The sequence below is a fragment of the Chiloscyllium punctatum genome, chromosome 31 (assembly GCF_047496795.1).
Source record: "Chiloscyllium punctatum isolate Juve2018m chromosome 31, sChiPun1.3, whole genome shotgun sequence".
In the NCBI taxonomy this organism is placed as follows: domain Eukaryota; kingdom Metazoa; phylum Chordata; class Chondrichthyes; order Orectolobiformes; family Hemiscylliidae; genus Chiloscyllium; species Chiloscyllium punctatum.
The window spans coordinates 68529247-68553458 of NC_092769.1; the positions used below are offsets into that span (position 1 = coordinate 68529247).

Here is a 24212-nt window from a genome sequence, read left to right on the forward strand (position 1 = left end):
GGGGTTCAGAGGTTCCGCTGTCGAAGGGTTGAACCGTGCCCCGACCTCATCCCCTCTCCCTCCACCTCCGCCAAACGCCCAGAGTCGAGCAGGTCAGGCGGCGTCTGAGGAGCAGGAGAGTCAACATTCTGGGCAAATGCCCTTCACCAGGGCAACCCGCCCTGACCCCAGTCACCCAATCGCCGATCGAAATCACTCAACGCCTTCCCCCACCACCCAGGGAGAACGGGTTCCAGCTCACGACCACTCACTGAGGGAGTCAATCTCCCTCCCCACCTCCATTCCGTGCTTCCCCCCCCCCCCCCTTCCCTTCCCCAGTTCTCGTCCCATCAGCCAATGGCACCCAGCTTCTCTCTCCCAACCCTATCAGAACCTGTCGCCGTGGCAACTGCCTCCGTCAAATCGCCCCCCCTCCCATTTCCTCCTCTCTGGGTGGAAATGGCGCCCCACCTCCCCCATAGCTTCTCCGACCCTTGACCTCGCGGCTAAAATCCATCGTTTACCCCAGCCCGCACCCTTACCCCCCCCCCCTCCCCCACCCCGGGGACCATTCTGGTCAAATCTCCCTCTTGAGGGACACTCACCTCCTTCCTGAAGTGAGTGATGGGAGAGGTGTTAGTGGGGAGGGGGGGGGGGAGATCAGATCCGGAGACATGGCTCCAGTTGTGTTGGAGGGGGGCGGGTTAGGCCTGATCAGTGGTTTATTCAGGCCTGCCGTGGCGTCCATGATTTTGCGCTCAGTGCCTCGGTTTGGGAAGCTCAGGATCCCGCTTGCTTCGCCAACCCTCCTCCGACTGGATCCCGCCACCTTCAGGGAACGACGCGCGTGAGCCGACAGTGCCCTGTGGTCCTTCGCTCACCTCCTCTGTCAGCGGCGCAGCGGGTTAATTCCGTTGAGAGCCCAACTGGCGTTTCGCCCGGGTGTTTGCCCACCCCTTCGTCCAACGGTGCCCCGCCCCCGGGAAAGTAGTCCTCAACTCCATTGCACCCATGAGGGAGCTGCAACTGTCCAAGATGGTGGCTAATTGCCAACTTCGTTTGGGGCAGGGTGGGGGTGAGGGAACGACGCAACTAGGGATGGCTCACAATGTCTACATCCCAACAACCAAGAGGGGTAAGATTGACAATTTTAAGAGGGCTACATGTTTTGACCCCATGGGGTCTTGGGGGGGGGGGGGTTGGGATTTCCCATTTCTTTTTTAGTTAGAAAGAGACAAGGGATTAAATGGCATTGAAACTTTATTAAAAGTTGTCAACGAGGCCCGACCTCGGGCCTGTCGCAAGGGCTGGAGGGGTAATGCCTCCGATGCTTCTCGAAGCTGCAACGTTATTTCGTAGCCCCCCCGCCCTCACCAAGGGTCTCAGCGAAAGGAAATGTACACAGGCGAGAGCTCACAAAAATTGGCAGCAACGCAGGTCCAAGATTTGTCCCCACACAACAAACGTTAGGCCGAACACCTCAGGCTCCTGTCTCAGGTTAAAGGGGACCAAACAAAATGGCCGACGTAAAGCGAAAACAAATTGGGTGGAGAGGCGCAGAAATGTCGGGCGTGTAAGTGGTACCCGGTTGTCGTCCTTTGGGAAGGACGGCATAAGAACGCGAGTCGGGTTTGCGAACTCTTGGCCAAGCTGGAAACTTCCACACAAGGGGCAAAGGTCGCAGGGTCTCCGAGTCGCCCCCTTCCTCCCGGGCGCCCCCAGACAGGGCAGAGGGTGAGAACCAGCAGCAAGGAAATGAACGGAGGTGGAAATGGCGGATGGGGAGGGGGTTTTGGTTGAGAATTGAGTTGGTTCACACCAGAGACTCAGTGAACGCGCTCCCTCTCGCAGCACCACGTTGCCTGGTCCACCCGCCAATACGGCCCACTGCGAGGCCATCGATGGATCAATGTCGGTCCCACCCTCCCTCCCCGAATCCCACCCAAAGAGGGGACGTCACTCAGGGAGCGGGAGAGAGGTCTGGCCGATGTCCAACAGGGGAGATGGTTAGACGGTCCACCTCAGTAACCTTCAGGTCTGGAGCCTGCAACAAAACAAGGAAGAGGACATCACGTCAGGTAACAAAACCGCTGGGAGGTCATGTTGCGGCTGTACAGGACATTGGTTAGGCCACTTTTGGAATACTGCACTCAATTCTGCTCTCCTTCCTATCAGAAGGTTGTTGTGAAACTTGAAAGGGTTCAGAAAAGATGTACAAGGATGTTGCCAGGGTTTGAGGGTTTGAGCTACAGGGAGAGGCCGAACAGGCTGGGGCTGTTTTCCCTGGAGCGTCGGAGGCTGAGGGGTGATCTTATAGAGGGTTATAAAACCATGAGGGGCATGGATAGGGTAAATAGACAAAGTCTTTTCCCTGGGGTGGGGGAGTCCAGAACTAGAGGGGCATAGGTTTAGGGTGAGAGGGGAAAGATATAAAAGGGACCTGAGGGGCAAAGTTTTCACACAGAGGGTGGTACGTGTACGGAATGAGCTGCCAGAGGAAGTGGTGGAGGCTGGTACAATGACAACATTTAAAAGGCATCTGGATGGGGACATGAATAGGAAGGGTTTGGAGGGGATATGGGCTGGGTGCTGGCAGGTGGGACTAGATTGGGTTGGGATATCTGGTCGGCATGGACGGGTTGGACCGAAGGGTCTGTTTCTGTGCTGTACATCTCTGACTTGTATGAGTCACTGGGAGGTGTCAGATACAGAGGGAGGTTCCCTCTAATCTTTTAAAATGCAAGGGAATGTCCCTCTCCACTGTCCCCCACCACTCTCTCCCAGGACAGGGACAGCACGGGGTTAGATACAGAGTAAACCTCCCTCTACACTGTCCCCCATCAAACACTCCCCAGGACAGGGACAGCACGGGGTTAGATACAGAGTAAAGCTCCCTCTACACTGTCCCCCACCACTCTCTCCCAGGACAGGGACAGCACAGGGTTAGATACAGAGTAAAGCTCCCCTACACTGTCCCCTGTCAATCCCTCCCCGGGACAGGGACAGCACGGGGTTAGATACAGAGTAAAGCTCTCTCTACACTGTCCCCCATCAAACCCTCCCCAGGACAGGGACAGCACGGGGTTAGATAAAGAGTAAAGCTCCCTCTACACTGTCCCCCCATCAAACACTCCCCAGGACAGGGACAGCACGGGGTTAGATACAGAGTAAAGCTCCCTCTACACTGTCCCCCATCAAACACTCCCCAGGACAGGGACAGCACGGGGTTAGATACAGAGTAAAGCCCCCTCTACACTGTCCCCCATCAAACATTCAGCAGGACAGGTCACGATGGGGTTCTGGGGCCTGCTAATTGACTCCTAGTGTGAATGAGGACATACCGGTTGTGGGCTGTAGCTCAGAGATGAATATCCTGTACATCATCCGCCAGGTCTTCGACATCCTCCTCACTCACTGTGAAAACAACAGATTCACATCAGCATGCAGTATCATTGGTTCATAGATGCACTGTCGGAGGGTCAGTGCTGAGGGAGCGCCACACTGTCGGAGGGTCAGTACTGAGGGAGCGCCGCACTGTCGGAGGGTCAGTGCTGAGGGAGCGCCGCACTGTCGGAGGGTCAGTACTGAGGGAGCCCCACACTGTCAGAGGGTCAGTGCTGAGGGAGTGCCGCACTGTCGGAGGGTAAGTACTGAGGGAGTGCAGCACTGTCGGAGGGTAAGTACTGAGGGAGTGCAGCACTGTCGGAGGGTCAGTACTGAGGGAGCGCCGCACTGTCGGAGGGTCAGTGCTGAGGCAGCGCCGCACTGTCGGAGGGTCAGTGCTGAGGGAGCGCCGCACTGTCGGAGGGTCAGTGCTGAGGGAGCGCCGCACTGTCGGAGGGTCAGTACTGAGGGAGTGCAGCACTGTCGGAGGGTCAATACTGAGGGAGCGCCGCACTGTCAGAGGGTCAGGACTGAGGGAGTGCTGCACTGTCAGAGGGTCAGGACTGAGGGAGTGCCGCACTGTCGGTGGGTTAGTATCACCTACAGTGTCCAAAACACCTACCTGTCTGAGATGGGAATAATCAGAGTACGTTCCTCCTGCCTTCTCTCCTCCCATTCCCAGCAATCACCCATCTCCCTGATTGTATCTCCACCTTCCTGAAACTCCCATCTATCCCACCCTGTGACTTTGTCTATGTTTCTTCTTAGCTCTAACCACCACTCCATATGGTGTAGTGGGATCCGTATCCAAACACACGTCCTGCAGACGCGGTCTCCAGGAGTTTTCAAGTCCTCCCTGATCTCCCACATCTGACTGGAAGCACACATCACCCTGTTGGAAACCAGTTCTGTCCCTTTAACAACCGACCGACCCAGAAATCGCCTGGGGGAATGACAAAACCCACGTCCATTTTGCTGGTCAAACTCAGCTTTAGCACCATCTTACTGCTCTGGGATAACCTCCTTCCTGTCTTTTGTATGAAAGGTCAAACTAGAATCAGATCTCTACAAAGCAAAAAACATGTAACCCTCCCCTAACCACGACAATTGACTTACAAAAACAGGTTCTGCCTTGTGAGTCTTAAATTCAAACACTTGACTGCTCAGGCTCAATAACTGAATGCGTTTCGTTTCTAATGTAGTTTATAAATCACTGCTCCCTCTCCAGCTCCACGTTCTGCTTCAGCTGGAGGAACAGCATCCCTTTCATCTTAGAAGGACAAGAGGCAGCAGATACATGGGAACATCACCCCCCCCCCCCCTGCATGTTCCCACCACTCCCCATCCCGACTTGGGAATATATAGGCCATTCCTTGGGTCAGAATCCCGGAACTCCCTCCCCCAGGGGCATTGTGGGTCTAACCCACAGCACACGGACTGCAGCGGTTCAAGATGGTCGCTCACCCCCCACCTTCTCAAGGGGGCAACTAGGAACGGGGTAATAAATACTGGGCCCAGCCAGTGATGCCCACATCCCCGGAATGAATGGAAAAATCTCACACTCACACTCTTACACAATAAACTCACACACAGCCTTACACAACACACACTCAGACACATATGTACGGTCAAAAACACAGACACAGTTAAGTACCAATGGAACATGTGTATGTCAAAACAGATACAGGAATGTGAGTGTGTGGCTATATGTATCTGTGTTTGAATGTATGATCCTGCCTGTTTTGTGTGTGTGTGGTGTGCATGTTTCTGTGTGTGTGTGTGTGTGTGTGTGCATGTGCATACGTCTGTACCTGTGTGTGTATGTGTATGTCTGAGTGTGTGTGTGTGCGCCTGTTTTGTGTGTGTGTGTGCCTCTTTGTGTGTGTGCCTCTGTGTGTGTGTGTGTGTGTGTGTGTCTGTGTGTGTGTGTGTGTGTGTGTGCGCCTCAGTGTGTGTGTGCCTCAGTGTGTGTATGTGTGCCTCTGTGTGTGTGTGCCTCTGTGTGTGTGTGTGTGTGTGTGTGTGTGTGTGCCTCTGTGTGTTTGTCTGTACGTGTGTGTGCCTGTGTGTGTGTACGTGTCTGTACCTCTGAGTGTGTGTGCCTGTGACTCTGTGTGAGTGTGTGTGTGTGTGTGTGTACGCTTGTGTGCCTGACAGCTAACCTGTCAGCATCAGCTCACCTGTACTGCAGGTGTCGGGGCTGGAGTTTGTGACGGGGAAACTGAAGGATCTCCTGAGGGAGGGGGCGGGACTCTCCAAGCTGATACTCTTGGTGCGTTTTCGACACTCGACCACTAACAGGCTCTTGCATTGTTTGTGGCAGCTAATCCCACAGGCTGCAGAGAGAACAGAGTGAGACAGAGGGTCAGCCAGCAGGAGGCAGTCTAACCACACAGGCAAACACACACACACACACACACACACACACACACACACACTCACACTCACCCACAGATTCACCGCACAGGCAAACACACAGACACACACACTCACACTCACCCACAGACTCACCGCACAGGCAAACTCACACTCACCCATATGCTCACCGCACAGGCAAACACACACACTCACACTCACCCACAGACTCACCGTACAAGCAAACACACAGACACACACACTCAAATTCACCCACAGACACACCGCACAGGCAAACACACACGCACACACTCACATTCACCCAAACACTCACCGCACAGGCAAACACACGCACTCACACTCAACCACAGACTCACTGCATGTGCAAATACACACACTCACCCACAGACTCACCGCACAGGCAAACACACACTCACATTCACCCAAACACTCACCGCACAGGCAAACACACACACTCAGACTCGCCCACACATTCACCTCACAGGCAAATGCACACACACTCACACACTCAGACTCACCGCACAGGCAAACACACACACACACACTCATCCACCCACTCATGGTACAAACACACACACACACTCACGACACACTCACCGCACAGGCACACTCACACACACATTCGCCCTCACCAACACACATTCTAACACACTCTCAAAAATATCAACACACTCTCTCTAACACATCAACACACACTTACTCACACCAACATCAATACTCACACAAAACTTCATGGTGTCTCAGTGGTGAGCACTGATACCTCATGGCACCAGGGACGGAGATTCAATCCCACGCTTAGGTGACTGTCTGGGTAGAGTTTGCACGTTTCCCCTCGCCCCCCCACCCCTGTGTCTGCTGGGGTTCCCTCACAAAGTCCAGGGATGTGCAGGTTAGGGTGGATTGGCCGTGCTAAATTGTCCCATAGTGTCCAGGGATGTGCAGGTTAGGGTGGATTGGCCGTGCTAACTTGTCCCATAGTGCCCAGGGATGTGCAGGTTAGGGTGGATTGGCCGTGCTAAATTGTCCCACAGTGTCCAGGGATGTGCAGGTTAGGGTGGGTTGGCCGTGCTAAATTGTCCCACAGTGTCCAGGGATGTGCAGGTTAGGGTGGGTTGGCCGTGCTAAATTGTCCCATCGTGTCCAGGGATGTGCAGGTTAGGGTGGATTGGCCGTGCTAAATTGTCCCATCGTGTCCAGGGATGTGCAGGTTAGGGTGGATTGGCCGTGCTAAATTGTCCCATAGTGCCCAGGGATATGCAGGTTAGGGCGGATTGGCCGTGCTAAATTGTCCCCTAGTGCCCAGGGATGTGCAGGTTAGGGTGGATTGGCCGTGCTAAATTGTCCCATAGTGCCCAGGGATGTGCAGGTTAGGGTGGATTGGCCATGCTAAATTGTCCCATTGTGTCCAGGGATGTGCAGGTTAGGGTGGATTGGCCGTGCTAAATTGTCCCACAGTGTCCAGGGGTGTGCAGGTTAGGGTGGATTGGCCATGCTAAATTGTCCCGTAGTGCCCAGGGATGTGCAGGTTAGGGTGGATTGGCCGTGCTAAATTGTCCCATAGTGCCCAGGGATGTGCAGGTTAGGGTGGATTGGCCGTGCTAAATTGTCCCATAGTGCACAGGGATGTGTAGGTTAGGGTGGATTGGCCGTGCTAAATTGTCCCATAGTGCACAGGGATGTGCAGGTTAGGGTGGATTGGCCGTGCTAAATTGTCCCATCGTGTCCAGGGATGTGCAGGTTAGGGTGGATTGGCCGTGCTAAATTGTCCCATCGTGTCCAGGGATGTGCAGGTTAGGGTGGATTGGCCGTGCTAAATTGTCCCATAGTGCCCAGGGATATGCAGGTTAGGGCGGATTGGCCGTGCTAAATTGTCCCCTAGTGCCCAGGGATGTGCAGGTTAGGGTGGATTGGCCGTGCTAAATTGTCCCATAGTGCCCAGGGATGTGCAGGTTAGGGTGGATTGGCCATGCTAAATTGTCCCATCGTGTCCAGGGATGTGCAGGTTAGGGTGGATTGGCCGTGCTAAATTGTCCCACAGTGTCCAGGGGTGTGCAGGTTAGGGTGGATTGGCCATGCTAAATTGTCCCGTAGTGCCCAGGGATGTGCAGGTTAGGGTGGATTGGCCGTGCTAAATTGTCCCATAGTGCCCAGGGATGTGCAGGTTAGGGTGGATTGGCCGTGCTAAATTGTCCCATAGTGCACAGGGATGTGTAGGTTAGGGTGGATTGGCCGTGCTAAATTGTCCCATAGTGCACAGGGATGTGCAGGTTAGGGTGGATTGGCCGTGCTAAATTGTCCCATAGTGCCCAGGGATGTGCAGGTTAGGGTGGATTGGCCGTGCTAAATTGTCCCATAGTGCACAGGGATGTGCAGGTTAGGGTGGATTGGCCGTGCTAAATTGTCTCATAGTGCCCAGGGATGTGCAGGTTAGGGTGGATTGGCCGTGCTAAATTGTCCCATAGTGCCCAGGGATGTGCAGGTTAGGGTGGATTGACCGTGCTAAATTGTCCCATAGTGCCCAGGGCTGTGCAGGTTAGGGTGGATTGGCCGTGCTAAATTGTCCCATAGTGCCCAGGGATGTGCAGGTTAGGGTGGATTGACCGTGCTAAATTGTCCCACAGTGCCCAGGGGTGTGCAGGTTAGGGTGGATTGGCCGTGCTAAATTGTCCCACAGTGCCCAGGGGTGTGCAGGTTAGGGTGGATTGGCCGTGCTAAATTGTCCCATAGTGCCCAGGGATGTGCAGGTTAGGGTGGATTGGCCGTGCTAAATTGTCCCATAGTGCCCAGGGATGTGCAGGTTAGGGTGGATTGGCCGTGCTAAATTGTCCCATAGTGCCCAGGGATGTGCAGGTTAGGTTGGATTGGCCGTGCTAAATTGTCCCATAGTGCCCAGGGATGTGCAGGTTAGGGTGGATTGGCCGTGCTAAATTGTCCCATAGTGCCCAGGGAAATGCAGGTTAGGGTGGATTGGCCGTGCTAAATTGTCCCATAGTGCCCAGGGATGTGCAGGTTAGGGTGGATTGGCCGTGCTAAATTGTCCCATAGTGCCCAGGGATGTGCAGGTTAGGGTGGATTGGCCGTGCTAAATTGTCCCATAGTGTCCAGGGATGTGCAGGTTAGGGTGGATTGGCCGTGCTAAATTGTCCCATAGTGCACAGGGATGTGCAGGTTAGGGTGGATTGGCCGTGCTAAATTGTCCCATAGTGCCCAGGGATGTGCAGGTTAGGGTGGATTGGCCGTGCTAAATTGTCCTATAGTGCCCAGGGATGTGCAGGTTAGGGTGGATTGGCCGTGCTAAATTGTCCCATAGTGCCCAGGGATGTGCAGGTTAGGGTGAATTGGCCGTGCTAAATTGTCCCATAGTGTCCAGGGATGTGCAGGTTAGGGTGGCCTGGCTGTGCTAAATTGTCCTATAGTGCCCAGGGATGTGCAGGTTAGGGTGGATTGGCCGTGCTAAATTGTCTCATAGTGCCCAGGGATGTGCAGGTTAGGGTGGATTGGCCGTGCTAAATTGTCTCATAGTGCCCAGGGATGTGCAGGTTAGGGTGGATTGGCCGTGCTAAATTGTCCTATAGTGCCCAGGGATGTGCAGGTTAGGGTGGATTGGCCGTGCTAAATTGTCCCATAGTGCCCAGGGATGTGCAGGTTAGGGTGGATTGGCCGTGCTAAATTGTCCTATAGTGCCCAGGGATGTGCAGGTTAGGGGGGATTGGCCGTGTTTAATTGTCCCACAGTGCCCAGGGATGTGCAGGTTAGGGTGGATTGGCCGTGCTAAATTGTCCCATAGTGCCCAGGGATGTGCAGGTTAGGGTGGATTGGCCGTGTTTAATTGTCCCATAGTTTAGGTAACGTGCATTCATCAGGGGTAAATGTAGAGTAATCAGGTAAGGGTGGGTTACTCTTCAGAGGATCAGTTTCCATACTGTAGGATTCGAAGAATACTCACCCAGACCAGCACATACACAGAGTCACTCTCACTTGCGAATGCATACCCACATCAACTCACAAACACACACATGCACACTCTCACAAAACCGGCATGCACAAACGCACAGACAGACTCCCTCTCACAAAGACACACGTACACACAGACTCCCTCTCACAAAGACACACATGTACATACAGACTCACTCTCACAAAGACACATACGTACACACAGACTCACTCTCACAAAGACACACATGTACATACAGACTCACTCTCACAAAGACACATACGTACACACAGACTCACTCTCACAAAGACACACGTGTACACACAGACTCACTCACAAAGACACACGTGTACACACAGACTCACTCTCACAAAGACACACACACGTACACACAGACTCACTCTCACAAAGACACACATGTACATACAGACTCACTCTCACAAAGACACACACGTACACACAGACTCACTCTCACAAAGACACACACGTACATACCGACTCACTCTCACAAAGACGCACGTGTACACACAGACTCCCTCTCACAAAGACGCACGTGTACACACAGACTCACTCTCACAAAGACACATACGTACACACAGACTCACTCTCACAAAGACACACACGTACATACAGACTCACTCTCACAAAGACACACGTGTACCCACAGACTCACTCTCACAAAGACACACACGTACACACAGACTCACTCTCACAAAGACACACACGTGCACACAGACTCACTCTCAAAAAGACACACGTGTACACACAGACTCACTCTCACAAAGACACACACGTACACACAGACTCACTCTCACAAAGACACACACGTACATACAGACTCACTCTCACAAAGACACACGTGTACCCACAGACTCACTCTCACAAAGACACACACATGTACACACAGACTCACTCTCACAAAGACACACACGTACACACAGACTCACTCTCACAAAGACACACACGTACACACAGACTCACTCTCACAAAGACACACGTGTACACACAGACTCACCCTCACAAAGACACACACACGTACACACAGTCTCACTCTCACAAAGACACACACGTACACACAGACTCACTCTCACAAAAACACAAACGTACACACACTCACTCTCACAAAGACACACACGTACACACAGACTCACTCTCACAAAGACACACGTGTACACACAGACTCACTCTCACAAAGACGCACGTGTACACACAGACTCACTCTCACAAAGACACACACGTACACACAGACTCACTCTCACAAAGACACACGTGTACACACAGTCACTCACAAAGACACACGTGTACATACAGACTCACTCACAAAGACGCACACGTGCACACAGACTCACTCTCACAAAGACACACGTGTACCCACAGACTCACTCTCACAAAGACACACACGTGCACACAGACTCACTCTCACAAAGACACACGTGTACACGCAGACTCACTCTCACAAAGACACACACGTACACACAGACTCACTCTCACAAAGACACACGTGTACACGCAGACTCACTCTCACAAAGACACACACGTACACACAGACTCACTCTCACAAAGACACACGTGTTCACACAGACTCACTCTCACAAAGACACACATGTACACACACTCACTCTCACAAAGACACACATGTACATACAGACTCACTCTCACAAAGACACACACGTACACACAGACTCACTCTCACAAAGACGCACGTGTACACACAGACTCACCCTCACAAAGACACACACACGTACACACAGTCTCACTCTCACAAAGACACACACGTACACACAGACTCACTCTCACAAAGACACACACGTACACACAGACTCACTCTCACAAAGACACACACGTACACACAGACTCACTCTCACAAAGACACACGTACACACAGACTCACTCTCACAAAGACGCACGTGTACACACAGACTCACTCTCACAAAGACACACACGTACACACAGACTCACTCTCACAAAGACACACGTGTACACACAGACTCACTCACAAAGACACATGTGTACACACAGAGTCACTCACAAAGACACACACGTACACACAGACTCACTCTTACAAAGACACACACGTACACACAGACTCACTCTCACAAAGACACACGTACACACAGACTCACTCTCACAAAGACACATGTGTACACACAGACTCACTCTCACAAAGACGCACGTGTACACACAGACTCACTCTCACAAAGACACACACGTACACACAGACTCACTCTCACAAAGACACACGTGTACACACAGACTCACTCACAAAGACACACGTGTACACACAGAGTCACTCACAAAGACACACACGTACACACAGACTCACTCTCACAAAGACACATGTGTACACACAGACTCACTCTCACAAAGACACACACATGTACACACAGACTCACTCTCACAAAGACACACACGTACATACAGACTCACTCTCACAAAGACACACAGGTACACACAGACTCACTCTCACAAAGACACACACTTACACACAGACTCACTCTCACAAAGACACACACGTACACACAGACTCACTCTCACAAAGACACACACTTACACACAGACTCACTCTCACAAAGACACACGTGTTCACACAGACTCACTCTCACAAAGACACACGTACACACAGACTCACTCTCACAAAGACACACATGTACACACACTCACTCTCACAAAGACACACATGTACATACAGACTCACTCTCACAAAGACACACACGTACACACAGACTCACTCTCACAAAGACACTCGTGTACACATAGACTCACTCTCACAAAGACACACACGTACACACAGACTCACTCTCACAAAGACACACACGTACTCACAGACTCACTCTCACAAAAACACAAACGTACACACACTCACTCTCACAAAGACACACACGTACACACAGACTCACTCTCACAAAGACACACGTGTACACACAGACTCACTCTCACAAAGACGCGCGTGTACACACAGACTCACTCTCACAAAGACACACACGTACACACAGACTCACTCTCACAAAGACACACGTGTACACACAGTCACTCACAAAGACACACGTGTACATACAGACTCACTCACAAAGACACACACGTGCACACAGACTCACTCTCACAAAGACACACGTGTACCCACAGACTCACTCTCACAAAGACACACACGTGTACACAGACTCACTCTCACAAAGACACACGTGTACACGCAGACTCACTCTCACAAAGACACACACGTACACACAGACTCACTCTCACAAAGACACACGTGTACACGCAGACTCACTCTCACAAAGACACACACGTACACACAGACTCACTCTCACAAAGACACACGTGTTCACACAGACTCACTCTCACAAAGACACACATGTACACACACTCACTCTCACAAAGACACACATGTACATACAGACTCACTCTCACAAAGACACACACGTACACACAGACTCACTCTCACAAAGACACACGTGTACACACAGACTCACTCACAAAGACACACGTGTACACACAGAGTCACTCACAAAGACACACACGTACACACAGACTCACTCTCACAAAGACACATGTGTACACACAGACTCACTCTCACAAAGACACACACGTACACACAGACTCACTCTCACAAAGACACACACTTACACACAGACTCACTCTCACAAAGACACACGTGTTCACACAGACTCACTCTCACAAAGACACACGTACACACAGACTCACTCTCACAAAGACACACATGTACACACACTCACTCTCACAAAGACACACATGTACATACAGACTCACTCTCACAAAGACACACACGTACACACAGACTCACTCTCACAAAGACACTCGTGTACACATAGACTCACTCTCACAAAGACACACACGTACACACAGACTCACTCTCACAAAGACACACACGTACTCACAGACTCACTCTCACAAAAACACAAACGTACACACACTCACTCTCACAAAGACACACACGTACACACAGACTCACTCTCACAAAGACACACGTGTACACACAGACTCACTCTCACAAAGACGCACGTGTACACACAGACTCACTCTCACAAAGACACACACGTACACACAGACTCACTCTCACAAAGACACACGTGTACACACAGTCACTCACAAAGACACACGTGTACATACAGACTCACTCACAAAGACACACACGTGCACACAGACTCACTCTCACAAAGACACACGTGTACCCACAGACTCACTCTCACAAAGACACACACATGTACACAGACTCACTCTCACAAAGACACACGTGTACACGCAGACTCACTCTCACAAAGACACACACGTACACACAGACTCACTCTCACAAAGACACACGTGTACACGCAGACTCACTCTCACAAAGACACACACGTACACACAGACTCACTCTCACAAAGACACACGTGTTCACACAGACTCACTCTCACAAAGACACACATGTACACACACTCACTCTCACAAAGACACACATGTACATACAGACTCACTCTCACAAAGACACACACGTACACACAGACTCACTCTCACAAAGACGCACGTGTACACACAGACTCACCCTCACAAAGACACACACACGTACACACAGTCTCACTCTCACAAAGACACACACGTACACACAGACTCACTCTCACAAAGACACACACGTACACACAGACTCACTCTCACAAAGACACACATGTACACACAGACTCACTCTCACAAAGACACACGTGTACACACAGACTCACTCACAAAGACACACGTGTACACACAGAGTCACTCACAAAGACACACACGTACACACAGACTCACTCTTACAAAGACACACACGTACACACAGACTCACTCTCACAAAGACACACGTACACACAGACTCACTCTCACAAAGACACATGTGTACACACAGACTCACTCTTACAAAGACGCACGTGTACACACAGACTCACTCTCACAAAGACACACACGTACACACAGACTCACTCTCACAAAGACACACGTGTACACACAGACTCACTCACAAAGACACACGTGTACACACAGAGTCACTCACAAAGACACACACGTACACACAGACTCACTCTCACAAAGACACATGTGTACACACAGACTCACTCTCACAAAGACACACACATGTACACACAGACTCACTCTCACAAAGACACACACGTACATACAGACTCACTCTCACAAAGACACACAGGTACACACAGACTCACTCTCACAAAGACACACACTTACACACAGACTCACTCTCACAAAGACACACACGTACACACAGACTCACTCTCACAAAGACACACACTTACACACAGACTCACTCTCACAAAGACACACACGTACACACAGACTCACTCTCACAAAGACACACGTGTTCACACAGACTCACTCTCACAAAGACACACGTACACACAGACTCACTCTCACAAAGACACACATGTACACACACTCACTCTCACAAAAACACACATGTACATACAGACTCACTCTCACAAAGACACACACGTACACACAGACTCACTCTCACAAAGACACTCGTGTACACATAGACTCACTCTCACAAAGACACACACATACACACAGACTCACTCTCACAAAGACACACACGTACACACAGACTCACTCTCACAAAAACACACACGTACACACAGACTCACTCTCACAAAGACACACACGTACACACAGACTCGCTCTCACAAAGACACATGTGTACACACAGACTCACTCTCACAAAGACGCACGTGTACACACAGACTCACTCTCACAAAGACACACACGTAAACACAGACTCACTCTCACAAAGACACACGTGTACACACAGAGTCACTCACAAAGACACACGTGTACACACAGAGTCACTCACAAAGACACACACGTACACACAGACTCACTCTCACAAAGGCACACACGTACACACAGACTCACTCTCACAAAGACACACACATGTACACACAGACTCACTCTCACAAAGACACACACGTACATACAGACTCACTCTCACAAAGACACACACGTGCACACAGACTCACTCTCACAAAGATACACACTTACACACAGACTCACTCTCACAAAGACACACGTACACACAGACTCACTCTCACAAAGACACATGTGTACACACAGACTCACTCTCACAAAGACACACACATGTACACACAGACTCACTCTCACAAAGACACACACATGTACACACAGACTCACTCTTACAAAGACACACATGTACAGACAGAGGGATATAAGGACCTCCTGCTGTTGATAGTCATTAACACTTACCTCTGCACTTGTAGCCTTGTTTATATAGACCCCAAATCTGAAATTAAGGAAATGGAAGGAGGTCAGTCCAGAATAACACAGAGGGGTAAGTGACTGAGTGAGGAGGCCATATCACATCAACACAAGCCTGTCACTGAGAATTACTCCCGTCAGGCCAAGGGGTGGAGGTAAGTCAGCACTGCAGACTGGGAAGGAGTAACTATACTGACACAGGCTCCCTCAGACAGCAACTCGGGAAAATTAACTCCATTTCCAGCTCGCAACACTGAACCACGATGAGAGGCGGTTCAGAGTTTGTCACCTGGGAGCAGGTTGAGAAGGCAAACCGCCCGATCTCAGTCACTGCTCAGAGTGTCACAGCATTCACACAGACGCCGAGGCACAGGGAGTCAACACACACGCCACCAATCAGCAGACAGCTCCCCGCATACAGCGGCACTGTCCGAGGGTCAGTACTGAGGGAGTGCCGCACTGTCGGAGGGTCAGTACTGAGGGAGTGCCGCACTGTCGGAGGGTCAGTACTGAGGGAGTGCCGCACTGTCCGAGGGTCAGTACTGAGGGAGTGCCGCACTGTCCGAGGGTCAGTACTGAGGGAGTGCCGCACTGTCGGTGGGTCAGTACTGAGGGAGTGCCGCACTGTCGGAGGGTCAGTACTGAGGGAGTGCCGCACTGTCGGAGGGTCAGTACTGAGGGAGCGCCGCACTGTCGGAGGGTCAGTACTGAGGGAGTGCCGCACTGTCGTAGGGTCAGTACTGAGGGAGTGCCGCACTGTCCGAGGGTCAGTACTGAGGGAGTGCCGCACTGTCGGAGGGTCAGTACTGAGGGAGTGCGGCACTGTCAGAGGGTCAGTACTGAGGGAGTGCCACACTGTCGGAGGGTCAGTACTGAGGGAGTGCCGCACTGTCGGAGGGTCAGTACTGAGGGAGTGCCGCACTGTCGGAGGGTCAGTACTGAGGGAGTGCCGCACTGTCGGAGGGTCAGTACTGAGGGAGTGCCGCACTGTCGGAGGGTCAGTACTGAGGGAGTGACGCACTGTCGGAGGGTCAGTACTGAGGGAGTGCCGCACTGTCGGAGGGTCAGTACTGAGGGAGTGCCGCACTGTCAGAGGGTCAGTACTGAGGGAGTGCCGCACTGTCGGAGGGTCAGTACTGAGGGAGTGCCGCACTGTCTGAGGGTCAGTACTGAGGGAGTGCCGCACTGTCCGAGGGTCAGTACTGAGGGAGTGCCGCACTGTCGGAGGGTCAGTACTGAGGGAGTGCCGCACTGTCTGAGGGTCAGTACTGAGGGAGTGCCGCACTGTCCGAGGGTCAGTACTGAGGGAGTGCCGCACTGTCAGAGGGTCAGTACTGAGGGAGTGCCGCACTGTCGGAGGGTCAGTACTGAGGGAGCGCCGCACTGTCAGAGGGTCAGTACTGAGGGAGCGCCGCACTGTCGGAGGGTCAGTACTGAGGGAGCGCCGCACTGTCGGAGGGTCAGTACTGAGGGAGTGAGGCACTGTCGGAGGGTCAGTACTGAGGGAGTGCCGCACTGTCGGAGGGTCAGTACTGAGGGAGTGCCGCACTGTCGGAAGGTCAGTACTGAGGGAGTGCCGCACTGTCAGAGGGTCAGTACTGAGGGAGTGAGGCACTGTCGGAGGGTCAGTACTGAGGGAGTGCCGCACTGTCGGAGGGTCAGTAGTGAGGGAGTGCCGCACTGTCGGAGGGTCAGTACTGAGGGAGTGCCGCACTGTCGGAGGGTCAGTACTGAGGGAGTGCCGCATTGTCGGAGGGTCAGTACTGAGGGAATGCCGCACTGTCGGAGGGTCAGTACTGAGAGAGCCCCGCACTGTCGGAGGGTCAGTAATGAGGGAGTAAGGCACTGTCCGAGGGTCAGTACTGAGGGAGTGCCGCACTGTCGGAGGGTCAGTACTGAGGGAGTGCCGCACTGTCAGAGGGTCAGTACTGAGGGAGTGACGCACTGTCGGAGGGTCAGTACTGAGGGAGTGAGGCACTGTCCGAGGGTCAGTACTGAGGGAGTGAGGCACTGTCGGAGGGTCAGTACTGAGGGAGTGAGGCACTGTCCGAGGGTCAGTACTGAGGGAGTAAGGTACTGTCGGAGGGTCAGTACTGAGGGAGTGCCGCACTGTCGGAGGGTCAGTACTGAGGGAGTGAGGCACTGTCGGAGGGTCAGTACTGAGGGAGTGCCGCACTGTCGGAGGGTCAGTACTGAGGGACTGAGGCACTGTCCGAGGGTCAGTACTGAGGGAGTGAGGCACTGTCCGAGGGTCAGTACTGAGGGAGTGCCGCACTGTCGGAGGGTCAGTACTGAGGGAGTGCCGCACTGTCGGAGGGTCAGTACAGAGGGAGTGCTGCACTGTCGGAGGGTCAGTACTGAGGGAGTGCCGCACTGTCGGAGGGTCAGTACTGAGGGAGTGCCGCACTGTCGGAGGGTCAGTACTGAGGGAGTGCCGCACTGTCAGAGGGTCAGTACAGAGGGAGTGCTGCACTGTCGGAGGGTCAGTACTGAGGGAGTGCCGCACTGTCGGAGGGTCAGTACTGAGGGAGTGCCGCACTGTCGGAGGGTCAGTACTGAGGGAGTGAGGCACTGTCGGAGGGTCAGTACTGAGGGAGTGCCGCACTGTCGGAGGGTCAGTACTGAGGGACTGAGGCACTGTCCGAGGGTCAGTACTGAGGGAGTGAGGCACTGTCGGAGGGTCAGTACTGAGGGAGTGCCGCACTGTCGGAGGGTCAGTACTGAGGGAGTGCCGCACTGTCAGAGGGTCAGTACAGAGGGAGTGCCGCACAGTCAGAGGGTCAGTACTGAGGGAGCGCCGCACTGTCGGAGGGTCAGTACTGAGGGAGCGCCGCACTGTCGGAGGGTCAGTACTGAGGGAGCGCCGCAATGTCGGAGGGTAAGTACTGAGGGAGCGCCGCACTGTCGGAGGGTCAGTACTGAGGGAGCGCCGCACTGTCGGAGGGTCAGTACTGAGGGAGCGCCGCACTGTCGGAGGGTCAGTACTGAGGGAGCGCCGCACTGTCGGAGGGTCAGTACTGAGGGAGCGCCGCACTGTCGGAGGGTCAGTACTGAGGGAGCGCCGCACTGTCGGAGGGTCAGTACTGAGGGAGCGCCGCACTGTCGGAGGGTCAGTACTGAGGGAGTGCCGCACTGTCGGAGGGTCAGTACTGAGGGAGTGAGGCACTGTCGGAGGGTCAGTACTGAGGGAGTGCCGCACTGTCGGAGCGTCAGTTCTGAGGGACTGAGGCACTGTCCGAGGGTCAGTACTGAGGGAGTGAGGCACTGTCGGAGGGTCAGTACTGAGGGAGTGCCGCACTGTCGGAGGGTCAGTACAGAGGGAGTGCCGCACAGTCAGAGGGTCAGTACTGAGGGAGCGCCGCACTGTCGGAGGGTCAGTACTGAGGGAGCGCCGCACTGTCGGAGGGTCAGTACTGAGGGAGCGCCGCACTGTCGGAGGGTCAGTACTGAGGGAGCGCCGCACTGTCGGAGGGTCAGTACTGAGGGAGCGCCGCACTGTCGGAGGGTCAGTACTGAGGGAGCGCCGCACTGTCGGAGGGTCAGTGCTGAGGGAGCGCCGCACTGTCGGAGGGTCAGTGCTGAGGGAGCGCCGCACTGTCGGAGGGTCAGTACTGAGGGAGCGCCGCACTGTCGGAGGGTCAGTACTGAGGGAGTGCCGCACTGTCAGAGGGTCAGTACTGAGGGAGAGTCGCACTGTCAGAGGGTCAGTACTGAGGGAGCGCCGCACTGTCGGAATGTCAGTGCTGAGGGAGCGCCGCACTGCCGGAGGGTCAGTGCTGAGGGAGCGCCGCACTGTCGGAGGGTCAGTACTGAGGGAGCGCCGCACTGTCGGAGGGTCAGTACTGAGGGAGCGCCGCACTGTCGGAGGGTCAGTACTGAGGGAGCGCCGCACTGTCGGAGGGTCAGTACAGAGGGAGCATTGTCATAAAAATGATCTATACTGGGCCCTGTGTCTATCTCAGATTGCACGAGTATCCCAGTCTCTGAGTCTGTCCTGGGCTCCCTGTCTACCCCGTGCTCCCTGACTACCCCGTGCTCCCTGTCTACCTCGGGCGCCCTGTCTACCCCGTGCTCCCTGTCTACCCCGTGCTCCCTGTCTACCCTGTGCTCCCTGTCTACCCCGTACTCCCTGTCTACCCCGTGCTCCCTGTCTACCCCGGGCTCCCTGTCTACCCTGTGCTCCCTGTCTACCCTGTGCTCCCTGCCTACCCTGTGCTCCCTGTCTACCCTGTGCTCCCTGTCTACCCTGTACTCCCTGTCTCCCCCGTGCTCCCTGTCTACCCTGTACTCCCTGTCTACCCCGGGCTCCCTGTCTACCCCGGGCTCCCTGTCTACCCCGGGCTCCCTGTCTACCCTGTTCTCCCTGTCTACCCCGTACTCCCTGTCTACCCCGTACTCCCTGTCTACCCCGTGCTCCCTGTCTACCCTGTACTCCCTGTCTACCCTGTGCTCCCTGTCTACCCTGTACTCCCTGTCTACCCCGTGCTCCCTGTCTACCCTGTGCTGCCTGTCTACCCCGGGCTCCCTGTCTATCCTGTGCTCCCTGTCTACCCTGTGCTCCCTGACTACCCCGTGCTCCCTGTCTACCCCGTGCTCCCTGTCTACCCCGTGCTCCCTGCCTACCCCGTGCTCCCTGTCTACCCTGTGCTCCCTGTCTACCCTGTGCTCCCTGACTACCCCGTGCTCCCTGTCTACCCCGTGCTCCCTGCCTACCCTGTGCTCCCTGTCTACCCTGTGCTCCCTGTCTACCCCGTGCTCCCTGTCTGCCCTGTGCTCCCTGTCTACCCCATGCTCCCTGTCTACCCGTGCTCCCTGTCTACCCCGTGCTCCCTGCCTACCCCGTGCTCCCTGTCTACCCTGTGCTCCCTGTCTTCCCTGTGCTCCCTGACTACCCCGTGCTCCCTGTCTACCCCGTGCTCCCTGTCTACCACGGGCTCCCTGTCTACCCGTGCTCCCTGTCTACCCCGTACTCCCTGTCTACCCCGTGCTCCCTGTCTACCCCGTGCTCCCTGTCTACCCCGTACTCCCTGTCTACCCCGTGCTCCCTGTCTACCCCGTGCTCCCTGTCTACCCCGCTCCAGCCCTTGCTGTTGCTGGTTACTTACAAAGTTCTTGCAATGCTCGCAGTAGGTAGGTTTCAGATAGGTGGTCTCTGTGAAGTTGTGAATAAATCCCATCTTGCAGTTCAACAGGGAGTTGGCCTGCATGAAGTAGGTGATCATCTCATCTCGACTGATCTGTCCGTCACTGTACGGCAGAGAGAGAGAGAGAGTGAGAGAGTGAGAAGGCAGCCACAGGGGGAGAGATGGCTACCAACAGCTCACTACCAGCTCACAGGAGGGAGTACCCAAGTGAGCAGAGGTTACAGAAACAGGAAGGCAAGTGGTGAGGATGGGAGAAAGAGATTGCGGATGGATGGAGGTGGGTTAAGTGAGTAAAACTTGGTGGGTTAAATATAATGGGGGGAAATGTCAGGTTAAGTGTTTGGTAGGAATGAACAGAGGAGCCTAATATTATTTAAATGGTGAAAGACTGCAGAAAGCTAGCGAACGGAGTGCGTGGCTGTCCTCGTCCGTGAATCAGAAAACACTTGCATCCACGTTTAGCAGGTCATAGGGAAGGCCCATCCAACGGTGGCCTCTATTTTGAAGGGACTGGAGTGTAAACATTGCGAGGTTCTACTGAAACTGTGTAAGGCCCTGGTCAGACCATCTCAGGAATAATGTGAACATCTCTGGGCCCCTAATCTAAGGGGAGGTATACTGACAGTCCAGAGGAGGTTCACTTGGCCAGTCCCAGGTACACAGGGTCTTTTATTTTCATTCACTCATTGGTTATGGGCATCACTGGGCTGGTCATGGCTTTGGAAGGTGCTGCCTGAGGAGCCTCGGGGAGTTGCTGCAGTGCGTCTTGTAGATGGGACACACTGCTGCTACTGAGGGTCGGGGGGTGGTGCCAATCGAGCGGGGGCTGCTTTTTCCCTGGATCGTGTCGAGCTTCTCGAGGGTTGCAGGAGCAGCCACCCATCCAGGGGCAAGTGGGGAGTGTTCCCTCACCCTTCTGACCTGTGTCTTGTCGATGGTGGGACAGGCTTTGAGGGAGTGAGTCAGGAGGGGAGTTACTCGCTGCGGGATTCCCAGCCTCCGACCTGCTGCTGTGTTAATGTTGAGTTTCTGGTCAATGGCAACCTTCAGTATGTGGTGGATTTGGTGATGGTAATACCATTGAATGTCAAGGGGGTGATGGTTAGATTCAGTGACGGTAACACCATTGAATGTCAAGGGGGTGATGGTTAGATTCAGTGATGGTAACACCATTGAATGTCAAGGGGGTGATGGTTAGATTCAGTGACGGTAACACCATTGAATGTCAAGGGGGTGATGGTTAGATTCAGTGACGGTAACACCATTGAATGTCAAGGGGGTGATGGTTAGATTCAGTGACGGTAACACCATTGAATGTCAAGGGGGTGATGGTTAGATTCAGTGACGGTAACACCATTGAATGTCAAGGGGCGATGGTTAGATTCAGTGATGGTAACACCATTGAATGTCGAGGGGGAGATGGTTAGATTCAGTGATGGTAATACCATTGAATGTCAAGGGGGAGATGGTTAGATTCAGTGATGGTAACACCATTGAATATCAAGGGGGAGATGGTTAGATTCAGTGATGGTAACACCATTGAATGTCAAGGGGGAGATGGTTAGATTTAGTGATGGTAACACCATTGAATGTCAAGGGGGAGATGGTTAGATTCAGTGATGGTAACACCATTGAAGGTCAAGGGGGTGATGGTTAGATTCAGTGATGGTAACACCATTGAATGTCAAGGGGGTGATGGTTAGATTCAGTGATGGTAACACCATTGAATATCAAGGGGGTGATGGTTAGATTCAGTGATGGTAACACCATTGAATGTCAAGGGGGTGATGGTTAGATTCAGTGATGGTAACACCATTGAATGTCAAGGGGGAGATGATTAGATTCAGTGATGGGAGCACCATTGAATGTCAAGGGGGTGGTGGTTAGATTCAGTGATGGTAACTCCATTGAATGTCAAGGGGAGATGGTTAGATTCAGTGATGGTAACACCATTGAATGTCAAGGGGAGATAGTTAGATTCAGTGATGGTAACACCATTGAATGTCAAGGGGGTGATGGTTAGATTCAATGATGGTAACGCCATTGAATGTCAAGGGGGTGATGGTTAGATTCAGTGATGGTAACACCATTGAATGTCAAGGGGGTGATGGTTAGATTCAGTGACGGTAACACCATTGAATGTCAAGGGGGTGAAGGTTAGATTCAGTGATGGTAACACCATTGAATGTCAAGGGGGCGATGGTTAGATTCAGTGATGGTAACACCATTGAATGTCAAGGGGGAGATGATTAGATTCAGTGATGGGAGCACCATTGAATGTCAAGGGGGCGATGGTTAGATTCAGTGATGGTAACACCATTGAATGTCAAGGGGGTGATGGTTAGATTCAGTGATGGTAACACCATTGAATGTCAAGGGGGCGATGGTTAGATTCAGTGATGGTAACACCATTGAATGTCAAGGGGGCGATGGTTAGATTCAGTGATGGTAACACCATTGAATGTCAAGGGGGTGAAGGTTAGATTCAGTGATGGGAACACCATTGAATGTCAAGGGGGTGAAGGTTAGATTCAGTGATGGGAACACCATTGAATGTCAAGGGGGTTTGACAGGGTAAATGTGGAGATGTTGTTTCCCTTGGTGGGGGAGTCTAGGACTGGAGGATATCATCTCAGAATAATTTAATAACTTAAAGGAGTCCCACCTTCTCCCAGATCCCTGTGGGAGTGAGACCCAAATCCATTGAGTCCCATGCATTGAGTGAAGATATTTCCCATGAATACCCAATTGAATTCATGAGGATTGCCTCTTAGTACTCGAGTGTAGTGCTCAGGGGTGAGGGGGAACACTAGGCAACTGCGTTACAACGGAATCCAGCTAGAAACCAGCACCTGATACTCACTGATTCTCATCCAGGACACTGAACCTGTCCAGATAGGGAAAGTTGGACGAGATGATGCTGAACTCCTTCTGGGAGATGTAGCCATCGTGGTCGACATCGAAATTTCGGAACACAGACTGCAACGAAGGGAAACAGAGAGACTGAGACGGTCAAGTACACCAAGGATAAACCACACACCAAATCCAGGAATAAGGGTCCCACAGAACAGTCCCCACAGACTCATTGGAGGGAGTGCCGCACTGTCGGGGGGTCAGTACTGAGGGAGTGCCGCACTGTCGGAGGGTCAGTA

At 53.1% G+C, this 24212-nt stretch overlaps 1 protein-coding gene across 1 annotated transcript in view; it reads right to left on the reverse strand.

Annotated features, from left to right (window-relative positions):
- Positions 1-1221: 1221 nt before the first annotated feature.
- LOC140457031 (RAS guanyl-releasing protein 2) overlaps positions 1222-24212 on the reverse strand; it is an 89101-nt gene continuing 66110 nt past the window's right edge. The window contains exons 12-17 of the mRNA XM_072550947.1: positions 23924-24039; positions 21022-21163; positions 15905-15941; positions 5544-5699; positions 3321-3393; positions 1222-2023 (exon numbers count right to left, since the gene is read on the reverse strand). Coding sequence (XP_072407048.1) covers positions 3338-3393; positions 5544-5699; positions 15905-15941; positions 21022-21163; positions 23924-24039 — 507 coding nt within the window. The 3' untranslated portion in view covers positions 1222-2023; positions 3321-3337. The remainder of the gene's footprint in view (positions 2024-3320; positions 3394-5543; positions 5700-15904; positions 15942-21021; positions 21164-23923; positions 24040-24212) is intronic.